This window comes from Bos javanicus, chromosome 1 (assembly GCF_032452875.1).
Source record: "Bos javanicus breed banteng chromosome 1, ARS-OSU_banteng_1.0, whole genome shotgun sequence".
NCBI classification, from domain to species: Eukaryota; Metazoa; Chordata; class Mammalia; order Artiodactyla; family Bovidae; genus Bos; species Bos javanicus.
Genome location: NC_083868.1, coordinates 3,263,482 through 3,276,647, shown reverse-complemented (window position 1 = coordinate 3,276,647; position 13,166 = coordinate 3,263,482). Strand labels below are relative to the sequence as shown.

General features: G+C 46.1%; 1 protein-coding gene across 3 annotated transcripts in view; it reads left to right on the top strand.

The window, feature by feature from the left end:
- The window catches only part of EVA1C (eva-1 homolog C), a 135,948-nt gene extending 125,082 nt beyond the window's left edge, over window positions 1-10,866 (top strand). The window contains exons 8-9 of one of the 3 annotated variants that reach the window (XR_009736566.1): window positions 1,341-6,927; window positions 9,842-10,866. Coding sequence is in view for 1 of the 3 variants with exons in the window: in XM_061417259.1 (XP_061273243.1) it covers window positions 1,341-1,609 (269 nt within the window). In the remaining 2 variants the exon portion in view is untranslated. Of the gene's footprint in view, window positions 1-1,340 lie in introns of all 3 variants that reach the window. The other 2 variants (XR_009736562.1, XM_061417259.1) reach the window with 2 other exon arrangements.
- The last annotated feature ends 2,300 nt before the right edge of the window (window positions 10,867-13,166 follow it).

The following is a 13,166-nucleotide window of genomic DNA, read 5'->3' as shown; positions in this document are numbered from 1 at the left end:
CCCATGAATCGCAGCACGCCAGGCCTCCCTGTCCATCACCAACTCCCGGAGTTTACCCAAACTCATGTCTATTGAGTCAGTGATGCCATCCAGCCATCTCATCCTCTGTCGTCCCCTTCTCCTCCTGCCCCCAATCCCTCTCAGCATCAGAGTCTTTTCCAATGAGTCTTTTCCTTTGCATGAGGTGGCCAAAGTACTGGAGTTTCAGCCTCATCATCAGTCCTTCCAATGAAAACCCAGGTCTGATCTCCTTTAGGATGGACTGGTTGGATCTCCTTGCAGTCCAAGGGACTCTCAAGAGTCTTCTCCAACACCACAATTCAAAAGCATCAATTCTCCAGCGCTCAGCTTTCTTCATAGTCCAACTCTCACATCCATACATGACCACTGAAAAACCATAGCCTTGACTAGACAGCAAAGTAATGTCTCTGCTTTTTAATATGCTGTCTAGGTTGCTCATAACTTTCCTTCCAAGGAGTAAGTGTCTTTTAATTTCATGGCTGCAGTCACCATCTGCAGTGATTTTGGAGTCCACAAAAAAAAGTCTGACACTGTTTCCACTGTTTCCCCATCTATTTCCCATGAAGTGATGGGACCTGATGCCATGATATTAGCTTTCTGAATGTTGAGCTTTAAGCCAACTTTTTCACTCTCCTCTTTCACTTTCATCAAGAGGCTTTTTAGTTCTTCACTTTCTGCCATAAGGGTGGTGTCATCTGCATATCTGAGGTTATTGATATTTCTCCTGGCAATCTTAATTCCAGCTTGTGCTTCTTCCAGCCCAGCGTTTCTCATGATGTACTCTGCATGTAAGTTAAATAAGCAGGGTGACAATATACAGCCTTGATATACTCCTTTTCCTATTTGGAACCAGTCTGTTTTCCATGTCCAGTTCTAACTGTTGCTTCCTGACCTGCATATAGGTTTCTCAAGAGGCAGATCAGGTGGTCTGGTATTCCCATTTTTTTCAGAATTTTCCACAGTTTATTATGATCCACACAGTCAAAGTCTTTGGCATAGTCAATAAAGCAGAAATAGATGTTTGTCTGGAACTGTCCTGCTTTTTCGATGATCCAGCGGATGTTGGCAATTTGATCTCTAGTTCCTCTGCCTTTTCTAAAACCAGCTTGAATATCTGGAAGTTCACGGTTCACTTATTGCTGAAGCCTGGCTTGGAGAATTTTGAGCATTAGTTTACTAGCATGTGAGATGAGTGCAATTGTGCAGTAGTTTGAGCATTCTTTGGCATTGCCTTTCTTTGGAATTGGAATGAAAACTGACCTTTTCCAGTCCTGTGGCCACTGCTGAGTTTTCCAAATTTGCTGACATATTGTGCGCAGCACTTTCACAGCATCATCTCCTGAGGTCAGGGGCGGCACCCGAGAGAGCTACCCCATGTCCGAGGTCAGGAGCGGCGGCCGAGAGGAGTAACTCCATGTCCAAGGAGCGATGGCTGCGAGGGCGGAGGAGGGCCGAGAGGAGCTACTCCACATTCATGGTCAGGAGGGGTGACCTCATCCAAGGTAAGGAGCAGCAGCTGCACTTTGCTGGAGCAGCTATGCAGAGATACCCCACGTCCAAGGTAAGAGAAACCCAAGTAAGACGGTAGGTGTTGTGAGAGGGCATCAGAGGGCAGACACACTGAAACCATAATCACAGAAAACTAGACAATCTAATCACATTAGGATCACAGTCTTGTCTAACTCAATGAAACTAAGCCATGCCCTGTGGGGCCACCCAAGATGGACAGGTCATGGTGGTCCACTGGAGAAGGGAATGGCAAACCACTTCAGTATTCTTGCCTTGAGAACCCCATGAACAGTATGAAAAGGCAAAATGATAGGATACTGAAAGAGGAACTCCCCAGGTCGGTAGGTGCCCAATATGCTACTAGAAATCAGTGGAGAAATAACTCCAGAAAGAATGAAGGGATGGAGCCAAAGCAAAAACAATATCCAGTTGTGGATGTGACTGGTGATAGAAGCAAGGTCTGATGCTATAAAGAGCAATATTGCATAGGAACCTGGAATGTTAGGTCCACAAATCAAGGCAAATTGGAAGTGGTCAAACAGGAGATGGCAAGAGTGAATGTCGACATTCTAGGAATCAGTGAACTAAAATGGACCGGAATGGGTGAATTTAACTCAGATGACCATTATATCTACTACTGAGGGCAGGAATCCCTTAGAAGAAATGGAGTAGCCATCATGGTCAACAAGAGTCCAAAATGCAGTACTTGGATGCAATCTCAAAAACGACAGAAGGATCTCTGCTCATTTCCAAGGCAAACCATTCAATATCACGGTAATCCAAGTCTATGCCCCAGCCAGTAACGCTGAAGAAGCTGAGGTTGAACGGTCCTATGAAGACCTACAAGACCTTTTAGAACTAACACCCAAAAAAGATGTCCTTTTCATTATAGGGGACTGGAACGCAAAAGTAGGAAGTCAAGAAACACCTGGAGTAACAGGCACATTTGGCCCTGGAGTACAGAATGAAGCAGGGCAAAGGCTAATAGAGTTTTGCTAAGAGAATGCACTGGTCATAGCAAACACCCTCTTACAACAACACAAGAGAAGACTCTACACATGGACATCACCAGATGGTCGACACCGAAATCAGATTGATTATATTCTTTGCAGCCAAAGATGGAGAAGCTCTATACAGTCAGCAAAAACAAGACTGGGAGCTGACTGTGGCTCAGATCATGAACTCCTTATTACCAAATTCAGACTTAAATTGAAGAAAGTAGGGAAAACCACTAGACCATTCAGGTATGACCTAAATCAAATCCCTTATGATTATACAGTGGAAGTGAGAAATAGATTTAAGGGACTAGATCTGATAGATAGAGTGCCTGATGAACTATGGACTGAGGTTTGTGACATTGTACAGGAGACAGGGATCAAGACCATCCCCATGGAAAAGAAATGCAAAAAAGCAAAATGACTGTCTGGGGAGGCCTTACAAATAGCTGTGAAAAGGAGAGAAGTGAAAAGCAAAGGAGAAAAGGAAAGATATAAGCATCTGAATGCAGTGTTCCAAAGAATAGCAAAGAGAGATAAGAAAGCCTTCTTCAGTGATCAATGCAAAGAAATAGAGGAAAACAACAGAATGGGAAAGACTAGAGATCTCTTCAAGAAAATCAGAGATACCAAGGGAATATTTCATGCAAAGATGGGCTCAGTAAAGGACAGAAATGGTATGGACCTAACAGAAGCAGAAGATATTAAGAAGAGATGGCAAGAATACACAGAAGAACTGTACAAGAAAAATCTTCACGACCCAGATAATCAGTGTGATCACTCACCTAGAGCCAGACATCCTGGAATGTGAAGTCAAGTGGGCCTTAGAAAGCATCACTATGAACAAAGCTAGTGGAGGTGATGGAATTTTAGTTGAGCTATTTCAAATCCTGAAAGATGATGCTGTGAAAGTGCTACACTCAATATGCCAGTAAATTTGGAAAACTCAGCAGTGGCCACAGGACTGGAAAAGGTCAGTTTTCATTCCAATCCCAAAGAAAGGCAATGCCAAAGAATGCTCACACTACCGCACAATTGTTACAGTTACTGTCCTGTATTATAAGAAAGACTCTTTCCCTGGTGGCTCAGGTGGTAAAGAATCTGCCTGCAATGCAGGAGACCCAGGTTCAGTCCCTGGGTTGGGAAGATCTCCTGGAGAAGGAAATGGCAACCCACTCCAGTATTCTTGCCTCCGAATCCCATGGACAGAGGAGCCTGGTGGGCTATAGTCCACGGGGTCAAAAAGAGTTGGACGGGGCTGAATGACTAACACACATTATAAGGAAGAAGATGAAGGTCATGGGTCAGGAAGAACTGGGACACATACATGCGCCTGGTGCTGGGCTCTGGACAAGCTAAGCTAGAAAATCATATGCAAGCAAAGTGCTCAGAGGTGGTTGATCTAAGGGTGATTTATGCTTCCCCAGAGCAGCCTGGAGGTGGGACACATGGGGGCTGCTATTTAAATGGTAAAAATAAGACATTAAATTTGTCTCCCAGCCAATTCAAGTGGGAGTCCACTCTATTTCATCATGCCAGGGATGAGGGCCAGCACTACGGGGTCCCTGTCAGTCTCTATTTATTCTGACATCCAGCTAATCACTGAAGGATCCTTGACAATGTCAGAGAGTCAAGCTCAGGACTTGGCCCATCGCTCATGAATTCAGACCAGTTATTAGAAGCCGTCATGCACAGGGCTTCCCTGGTGGCTCAATGTGGTAAAGAATCCACCTGCCCACTCAGGAGACATGGGTTTGATCCTTGGTCAGGGAAGATTCCACGTGCCATGGAGCAATTAAACCCATATGCCACAACTATTGAGCTGCTACTCTAGAGCCTGGGAACCGCAACTCCTGAGTGCATGTGCCTCAACTCCTAAAGCTCAAGTGCCTGTGCTCAGCAACAAGAGAAGCCACTGCAATGAGAAGCCTGGGTACCACAGCTAGAGAGTAGCCCTGGCTCACAGCAACTGGAGAAAAGCCCATGCAGCAATGAAGACCCAGCATAGCCAAAAACAAATAAATAAATAAAACTTTAAAAAAAAGAAGTGTCCTTGCATAATCCAGCTTCCCCAAACTCAGTAAGCCACCCATGTAGAAGGAGTCTCAGGTGGGACAAGTTAAGGGTCCCCACTGGCCCAGATGTTGCCACTGTGACAATGACAAAAAGTGTCCTTCCTCTAGATGGATGGAGTCCCTGATACATGGCTCAGTCATAGGACAGTGTTTGTGGAAAATAAGAAAAATTGCTTTCTCTAAGGAGATGCAGCTGCGAGCTGAGTCTCAGCTCCCACACAGCCAGGAGCATTTGTGCAGTGCACAACCTGAGCTGCTGTGAACGGCAGCCCCAGTAAAAAAGATGGCGATTAGGGGCTGGCATCATGTTTCCTGGCCACCCAGAGAACCATAAGCGGTTATTTCCCAAGTGTGAGGAGTACCTCGTATCCAGCCCCACTGACGAGTGTCCTTCCTCCACCCTGCCACCTGAAATAACCAAATTCTTTTAAACATATGTGAAACACCATCTTTAAGACATTGGATGTCAGGCGAGGAGGGGCAGCACTTCCCTAACTCCCCTGCCTTGCGGGCAGCGTAGGAAAGGGGCAACCTAGGGGTGGGGGCCCCAGTGGGCCACCTGAGTTGAAGACATAGAGATGAGGGTCTAGGGAGACCAAGGGGACCACAGCTGCGGGGCCAGGGTGTCAGGGATAAGAGGCGGGCACAGGCAGGGAGAGCCCGGAGGTGAGCAGAGGCCCCCTTGAGAATGTCGTTGAGAGCTCGTCACACGTGCTTGTGAGGGAACCACCCGAACCCAGGACCAGAAAACCACGGGAAAGGCCTAGAAGGAACCACATCCAGAGCTCTACGAGGACTAGAGGTGCCCGTTCCCCGAGCCAGACTGGAAAACATCATGGCGGCTGGCCGGGCACTCGAAGGTGATGAATAATTAGCTCCAGAGAAAGGGTGGAGCTGTGACTTTGGGAGGTTCTGCCCCACGGGTGATTGCAGAAGGAAATGGCAACCTGCTCCAGTGTTCTTGCCTGGTGAATCCCAGGGACGGGGAAGCCTGGTGGGCTGCCGTCAATGGGGTCGCACAGAGTCGGACACGACTGAAGCGACTTAGCAGCAGCAGCCCCATGTAACCCACGGTTCTGTTTATCACCCTGGGCCGGCTGTGTGATGACCTCCCCACAGCCAGCCCAGCTGCATCTGTTCAGGGAGCGTCTGGTTCCCCCACGCCGAGGACTGCAGCCACGGAGAACCAGCCAGTCCCCCTGACCGCACTCAGCCACCCACGTTCTTGCTGGGAGGTGGCTTGGTCTCCAGCTATTGAAACTCACTCTCAAGACAGCAAGGTCTCGGGCTCATGCGTAACTGGGCTGTTTGTATCCAAGGAAGTGCCATGTTTCCCACAGCTTTATATAAACTTCCTCTTACTGAACGCATCTGGGTTCACAGGCTGCGGAACTTTTCTTTGAGTTTCTAAACTTAGCAGCTTTCCTCCTCACTCTGTTCCCCAAATATGGGTTCAGCTAGAGCCTGCGCTCTGGGAAGCCGAAGGTCTGGCCATGTACCCAACTCAGCCTCGTGACTGGGGTGCAGTGAGGTGGGTAGGGCTGGGCAATAAGGCAGGGGTCAGATAGCAAGGTGGGGGGTAGCTGCCAAGAAGGGCCACCCCTGGAGGCAGGGGCAGACACCCATGTGGTGACTGCCCCCCCCCCCCCCCACATCATGTCTCGATGGAAAAAGAAGTGGCACCTTCAGACCCTGCCGGGGGCAGGTAGCCCACCTGAAGCCAAGCTGCATGCCAGGATCTTAGCCACGCCCCTAGGCACATTGTTGTTAGGTCGCTATGTTGTCTGTTTGTGACCCCACAGGCTGCAGCACGCCAGGCTTCCCTGTCCTTCACTATCTCCCAGAGTTTGCTCAAACATGTCCATTGAGTCAGTGATGCCATCCAACAATCCATCCTGTGTCATCCCCTTCTCCTCCCACCTTCAATCTTTCCCAGAATCAGGGTCTTTTCCAGTGAGCCGTCTCTTCGCATCAGGTGGCCAAAGTATTGGAGTTTCAGCTTCAGCATCAGTCCTTCCGATGCATGAGTCTTTCCCAGGCATGAGCTGTTCTCTAAACTGCCTATTCTTGCCTAAATGTAATCCTTTTGTGTTAAAACATAGGTTTTATTATTACTTGGGGCCAGCAAAGCCAGCAGATGAGAAGACAACGGCCTCTGAAAAGACACAGCTCATTACTCACAGTTCCCAAGAGGAGAGGGGAGCACACGGGCCCATGCAGAGCCACACGGGGAAGCACCAGGGTCTATCAGGAGATGGAAGGAGTGCGTGGGAGAAGTGAGAAACAGCCTTTACTGTGGTCTAACTAGAAGGAATGGGCGAAGCAGGGTAAGCAGGCTTGGGACTGGCTATTGCGAATAATTCCAGCCAACTCCGGAGGCCAGGGCTGTCTGGTACCCAGGCTAGGGCAGAGGGATAAGTGGCCCTGAGTGTGAGAGCCCTTTGAGAGCTCAGCGAAAGGAGTGATTGGGGTGGACTCGGGATTCGTTGCTTTGTACCCAACAGCTCTGCTCCCAGGAGAACTGTTTGTTGTCTCTAGGAATCAGCTAACCCGGGAAGTCCCTCCAGGGCCAGCAAAAGCCCACGGTCAAAGCATCAGAAACCACATGGATGTCTCACATCTCAATTTTGACCAGGATGGGCATGGATAGAGCCTTTGTACCCTGAACTGCTCAGCCATTTGGCTGCCCAGGGGCTTCCCTGGTGGCTGAGCTGGTAAAGAATCCATCTGCAATGTGGGAGACTTGGGTTTGACCCCTGGGTTGGGAAGATCCCCTGGAGAAAGGAAAGGCTACCCACTCCAATATTCTGGCCTGGAGAATTGCTTGGACTGGTTCCCTGGTGGCTCAGATGGTAAAGCATCTGCCTGCAATGCGGGAGATTCGGGTTTGATCCCTGGGTCAGGAAGATCACCCACCTGGAAAAGGAAATGGCAACCCACTCCAGTACTCTTGCCTGGAAAATTCCATGGGTGGAGGAGCCTGGCGGGCCACAGTCCATGGGGCCACAAAGAGTCCGACACGACTGGGCGACTTCACTTTCTTTCACTTTTGGCTGCCCAGTGCTGTCCTCTTCCTTCCATTGGTCGTGCAATAATGCGATCCTTCATTTTACACATTTGATGTTTTAGGACCATGTGTCTTGAATTAACGGCTAAGTTTTTATACCATCACACTGTTTATTTATGTCTTCTGTCAAACATATCATCTCAAGTAATCCTTCAACAACCTTGAGGTTAGATGTGGCAGATAAGATTGGTTAAGTATTTAATATCCATTCTCCCTTTCTTCCTTACCAGCAGAACTCCAATTGTATTCAAGGTAGTAACACACCTGGCTGAAGTACTGACTACTCTGTACCCCTTAATAGGTAGTAACAAGGATGCAACAACCAGTTCTAGCCAACGTGATATGAAGGAAAGAGGTCCTGGGGACTTTTTCAGGAGGGAGCAGACACAAGTGGCACCCACATTGTAGCCTCCTCCTTTTGCCCCTCCTCTGTCCTCCTGCCTGATATATAGGTCGGGCGCTTAAAGACATGAGAGCCAACTTTCAGGCATAAAAGCAGAAAGCTTCAAGCCCCGGATGATGGAGTAAGAAGGCAGAAGGAGCCTGGGTCCTCAGCTGCACCAATCCCAAACTTTCTGCCTCCAACCTCCTGTTATATGAGAAAAACGGTACCTCTATTTTAACGAAATTACTGTGACTATGTCTTTGGTGCATATGTGTGTGTGCTCAGCCATTCCGAATCTTCGAGACCCCATGGATTGAAGCCCACCAGGCTCCTCTGCCCATGGAATTTCCTAGGCAAGGATATTGGAGTGGGTGGCCATTTCCTTCTCCACGGGGTCTCTCCCCCTCAGGGATGGAACCCACATCTCGTGCGTCATCTTAATGGATGAAATAGACAATGTTTTTACTTTCTTTTGTGAAGGAAACTGAAGCTTATAACGTTAATAAAATTATCTAAGGCCTGGCAGCTCTTAAATGACAGCTCCTCTAGCCTCTATGGACTGAACTGTGTCTTCCCAAAATTCATGTGGTGAAGCCTGAACCTTGAGCATCTTAGAATGTGACTGCATCTGGAGACAAGGTTAAATGAGGTCGGTTAAATGAGGTCATTGTTGTGTGCTGGTCTCAGCTGCTAATAACCATTGTTGTGGCTGGACCAGCCGTTGTGGTTATGATTGCAAGACACACTGCAGCAATAACCATCAGGAAATTGGAGAAAAAAACAAAACTACTATTTGAAGGACCCAGCATGGTTTCCCCTGGGGGCAGACAGCGAGGCTGTGGTAGAAAGAGTGTGAACACAGGTCCAGGGTTCTGCTTATACTGGGGTCAAGGGTGGGGGCCTAGGGTTTCATGGGCTCACTATTGCTGAGTTCAAAACATAAGAGTGGGAACTTGAAGAGAAGAGAAAAAACAAGCTCTTTAGAAAGATCTCTAAAACAAAAGAGCCTCAGTGGGGGAAGATGGCTTTGGCTCTTTATCTAGTCCCGTGGCTGGCAGTGTATTTATTCAATCAAAGCTTAAGTCAGGCACTCACATTACAAGAAAGAGAAAACCTAGTTTCCAGGGCTTACGGCTTACACCAGTCATAAGTGGAGAAGTGTTAGTCACTCTGTCCAACTCTGCAATTCCATGGATTGTAGCCCACCGACCTCCTCTGTCCATGGGGTTTTCTAAGCAAGAATACTGGAGTGGGTTGCCATTCCCTTCTCCAGGGGATCTTCCTGATCTAGGGATCGAACCCTGTCTCCTGCACTGTGGGCAGATTCTTTATCATCTGAGCCACCAGGGAATCCCTAAGTCATAAGGGTGGGGCCCTAATCCAACAAGACTGGTGTCTTTGTTTTTATTCAGTTGCATTGAGCTCTTTGTGACCCCATGGACTGCAGCATACCCGGCTTCCCTGTCCTTCACTATCTCCTGGAGTTTACTTAAACTCATGTCAATTTGGTTGGTGATGCATCAGGGTCTTTTCCAGTGAGTCGGCTCTTCGTCCTTATAGGGAGAGGAAGAGACACCTTCCTTTAAGATACCTTATAGGGAGAGGAAGTGTGTGTAGACAGCAGAACAACCTTAAGGACCCAGAGAGAAGGTGGCGGGTGCAAGCCAAGCCACAGAGGCCTCGGAAGACACCAAACCTGCTGGCACCTTGATCTTGGACTCTGGGTCTTCGTTTTCCCCTCAGCTACTTGCATGTTTGGGGTTGACCCTGCTTCCTTGTCTCCCCTTAGCTCCCCTACCTCATCCTCCATACTCAGCCTCCCCTGGGAGAGGGGGCTCCAGAGCACCACCCTGGAATTCCATCCCTGTCACATTTTGGAAGAGTATCTGAAAGCAGGATGAAGTGTGGAAGGATGAGCATCATCTGTATAGTGTGGTTTGTGGTTTACAGCCAGTCACGTGGGACTTGAATTTTGTCAAATGCCTTGGAGGCATCTATGGATATGATCCTGTGATTTTCCTCTTAGCTCTGTTAATATGATAGATTTCTTACTATTAAACCATCCTTGCCCTTCTGGAATAAATCCTACTGGGACATGAAATGCCATACTTAATGTACTTTTTATTCAATGTCCTTATATTTTTATTTTTTAAACTTGCATTAATATTTATTAGTAATATAGGACTCTGTCAGTTGCAATTAGTAATATTATATTAGCTTCATAAAAGTAACCTAGAAGCTTACATTCTTTTTCAATTTGCTGCAAACTTATGCAAATCTGCAATTAATTGGTCTTTAAAGGTTTCATAGAGTCCCCTGATGAGTCTGTGCCTGTAAATTTAGAATTTTCTGTCTTTCTTCTATCGAAGTTGTCTGTATACATATTCTATCTCTATTTGGGTACATTTTATTTTCCTAAAAATGTATCTATTTCATCTAGGTTTTCAAATTTATTTGCCTAAACTAGTAGGCCACAGGACTGGAAAAGGTCAGTTTTCATTCCAATTCCAAAGAAAGATAATCCCAAAGAATGCTCAAACTACTGCACAATTGCACTCATCTCACACACTAGTAAAGTAATGCTCAAAATTCTCCAAGCCAGGCTTCAGCAATACATGAACCGTGAACTTCCAGCTGTTCAAGCTGGTTTTAGAAAATGCAGAGGAACCAGAGATCAAATTGCCAACATCCCCTGGATCATCAAAAAAGCAAGAGAGTTCCAGAAAGACATCTATTTCTACTTTATTGACTATGCCAAAGCCTTTGACTATGTGGATCACAATCAACTGTGGAAAATTCTGAAAGAGACTGGAATACCAGACCACCTGATCTGCCTCTTGAGAAACCTGTATGCAGGTCAGGAAGCAACAGTTAGAACTGGACATGGAACAACAGACTGGTTCCAAATAGGAAAAGGAGTACATCAAGGCTGCATATTGTCACCCTGCTTATTTAACTTACATGCAGAGTACATCATGAGAAACGCTGGGCTGGAAGAAGCACAAGCTGGAATCAAGATTGCCAGGAGAAATATCAATAACCTCAGATATGCAGATGACACCACCTTTATGGCAGAAAGTGAAGAATAACTAAAAAGCCTCTTGATGAAAGTGAAAGAGGAGAGTGAAAAAGTTGGCTTAAAGCTCAACATTCAGAAAACTAAGATCATGGCATCTGGTTCCATCACTTCATGGGAAATAGATGGGGAAACAGCGGAAACAGCATCAGACTTTATTTTTTTGGGCTCCAAAATCACTGCAGATGGTGATTGCAGCCATGAAATTAAGAGATGCTTACTCCTTGGAAAGTTATAACCAACCTAGATAGCATACTCAAAAGCAGAGATACTACTTTGGCAACAAAGGTCCGTCTAGTCAAGGCTATGGTTATTCCAGTGGTCATGCATGGATGTGAGAGTTGGACTGTGAAGAAGGCTGAGCGCCAAAGAATTGATGCTTTTGAACTGTGGTGTTGGAGAAGATTCTTGAGAGTCCCTTGGACTGCAAGGAGATCCAACCAGTCCATCCTAAAGGAGATCAGTGATCAGTCCTGAGAGTTCATTGGAAGGTCTGATGCTGAGGCTGAGACTCCAATACTTTGGCCACCTCATGCGAAGAGTTGACTCATTGGAAAAGACCCCGATGCTGGGAAAGATTGAGGGCAGGAGGAGAAGGGGACGACAGAGGATGAGATGGCTGAATGGCATCACCAACTTGATGGACATGAGTTTGGGTAAACTCCGGGAGTTGGTGATGGGCAGGGAGGCCTGGCGTGCTGCGATTCATGGGGTCGCAAACAGCTGGACACGACTGAGCAACTGAACTGAAACTAGTAAAAAAATATTAGCTGAATTTAAAAAATTCTTCCCTTCAATTATTTTCCTCTTATCATTTCTTACATTGTGTATTTGTGGTTTTCTTCTTTTAAATTATACCAGCTAATGTTTTTCCAATTTTGTTGATTTTTTTAAACTACTGTTTTTTGATGTATTAATAACATAACTCATTAAATTTCTAGTTTGAACTTCATTAATTCCTTCCTTCTGCTTTCTTTGTTTTACTCTCTTGGTCTTTTTCTAGTTCCTTGCTTAGCCATTTAATTGATTTATTTCCATTTTTATGGTTTCTGATATTTATTTCTGTATATTTTTCTAGATCCTGCTTCAGTAGACTCATAAATTGACATGTTCTTTTTCATTATCCATTACTTTCTAGAAGTTGTGCAACTTCATTTAGAAAAATCTGTGTCTTACAAGTAGCTTATAGTAAGTGTTAGTCGCCCAGTCGTGCCTGACTCTTTGTGACCCCATGGACTGCAGCCCACCAGGCTCTTCTGTCCATGAGATTTTCCAGGCAAGGATACTGGAGTGAGTTGCCGTTTCCTTCTCCAGGGGATCTTCCAGACCCAGGGATCAAACCCAGGTCTCCTGCACTGCAGGCAGATTGTTTACCAACTGAGCTACCAGGGAAGCACAGGAGGAGGGCCTTTTGTTGGTTTTGATATTAATGTGAATTTCTAGGAGGTTTGTGTTTTGTTTTGTTTGCACTGTGATCGGACAATGCTAGCTGCATTTTTATACTTCAGGAAATTTAAAATTTTCTTTGTGATCCTCTATGTGCAAATCTGTTAGATGCAGTGAAAGTTACAGGTGAAGTAAAATGATATCTGGGAGTTTTTTTGGAAAGATCTCAGAATGGGTACCCTGGGAGGTCAGAGGGAACATGATCAGCAGAACACTGATCACTTTTGAAATTGAATGGTGTATACTTGGGGGTTCATCATGATTTTTATTTTCTGCACTTTCAGGATAAATTTCCATTTTTCTGGTAAAAAAAAAAAAAAAAAAAAAGTTGACATCCTCTCCCCGGGTGGTAGTATTAGAATTATTTTTAGTTTCTTTCTTTACTTGTTTCCTATTTTACCCCAATGTTTTAAAAACTGAGCACATACTAATCGCAGAGTTAAAAGTCCCCTTGTACAGGCATTTAAAGTAAAGACAGGGACTCCCCTGGTGGCCCAGTGGTTAAGAATCCACTGCAGAGGGCACGGGTTTGATCCCTGAACAGGGGACCAGGGTCCTGCACCACACAGCTAAAAGAAAAAAAAGAAGACAA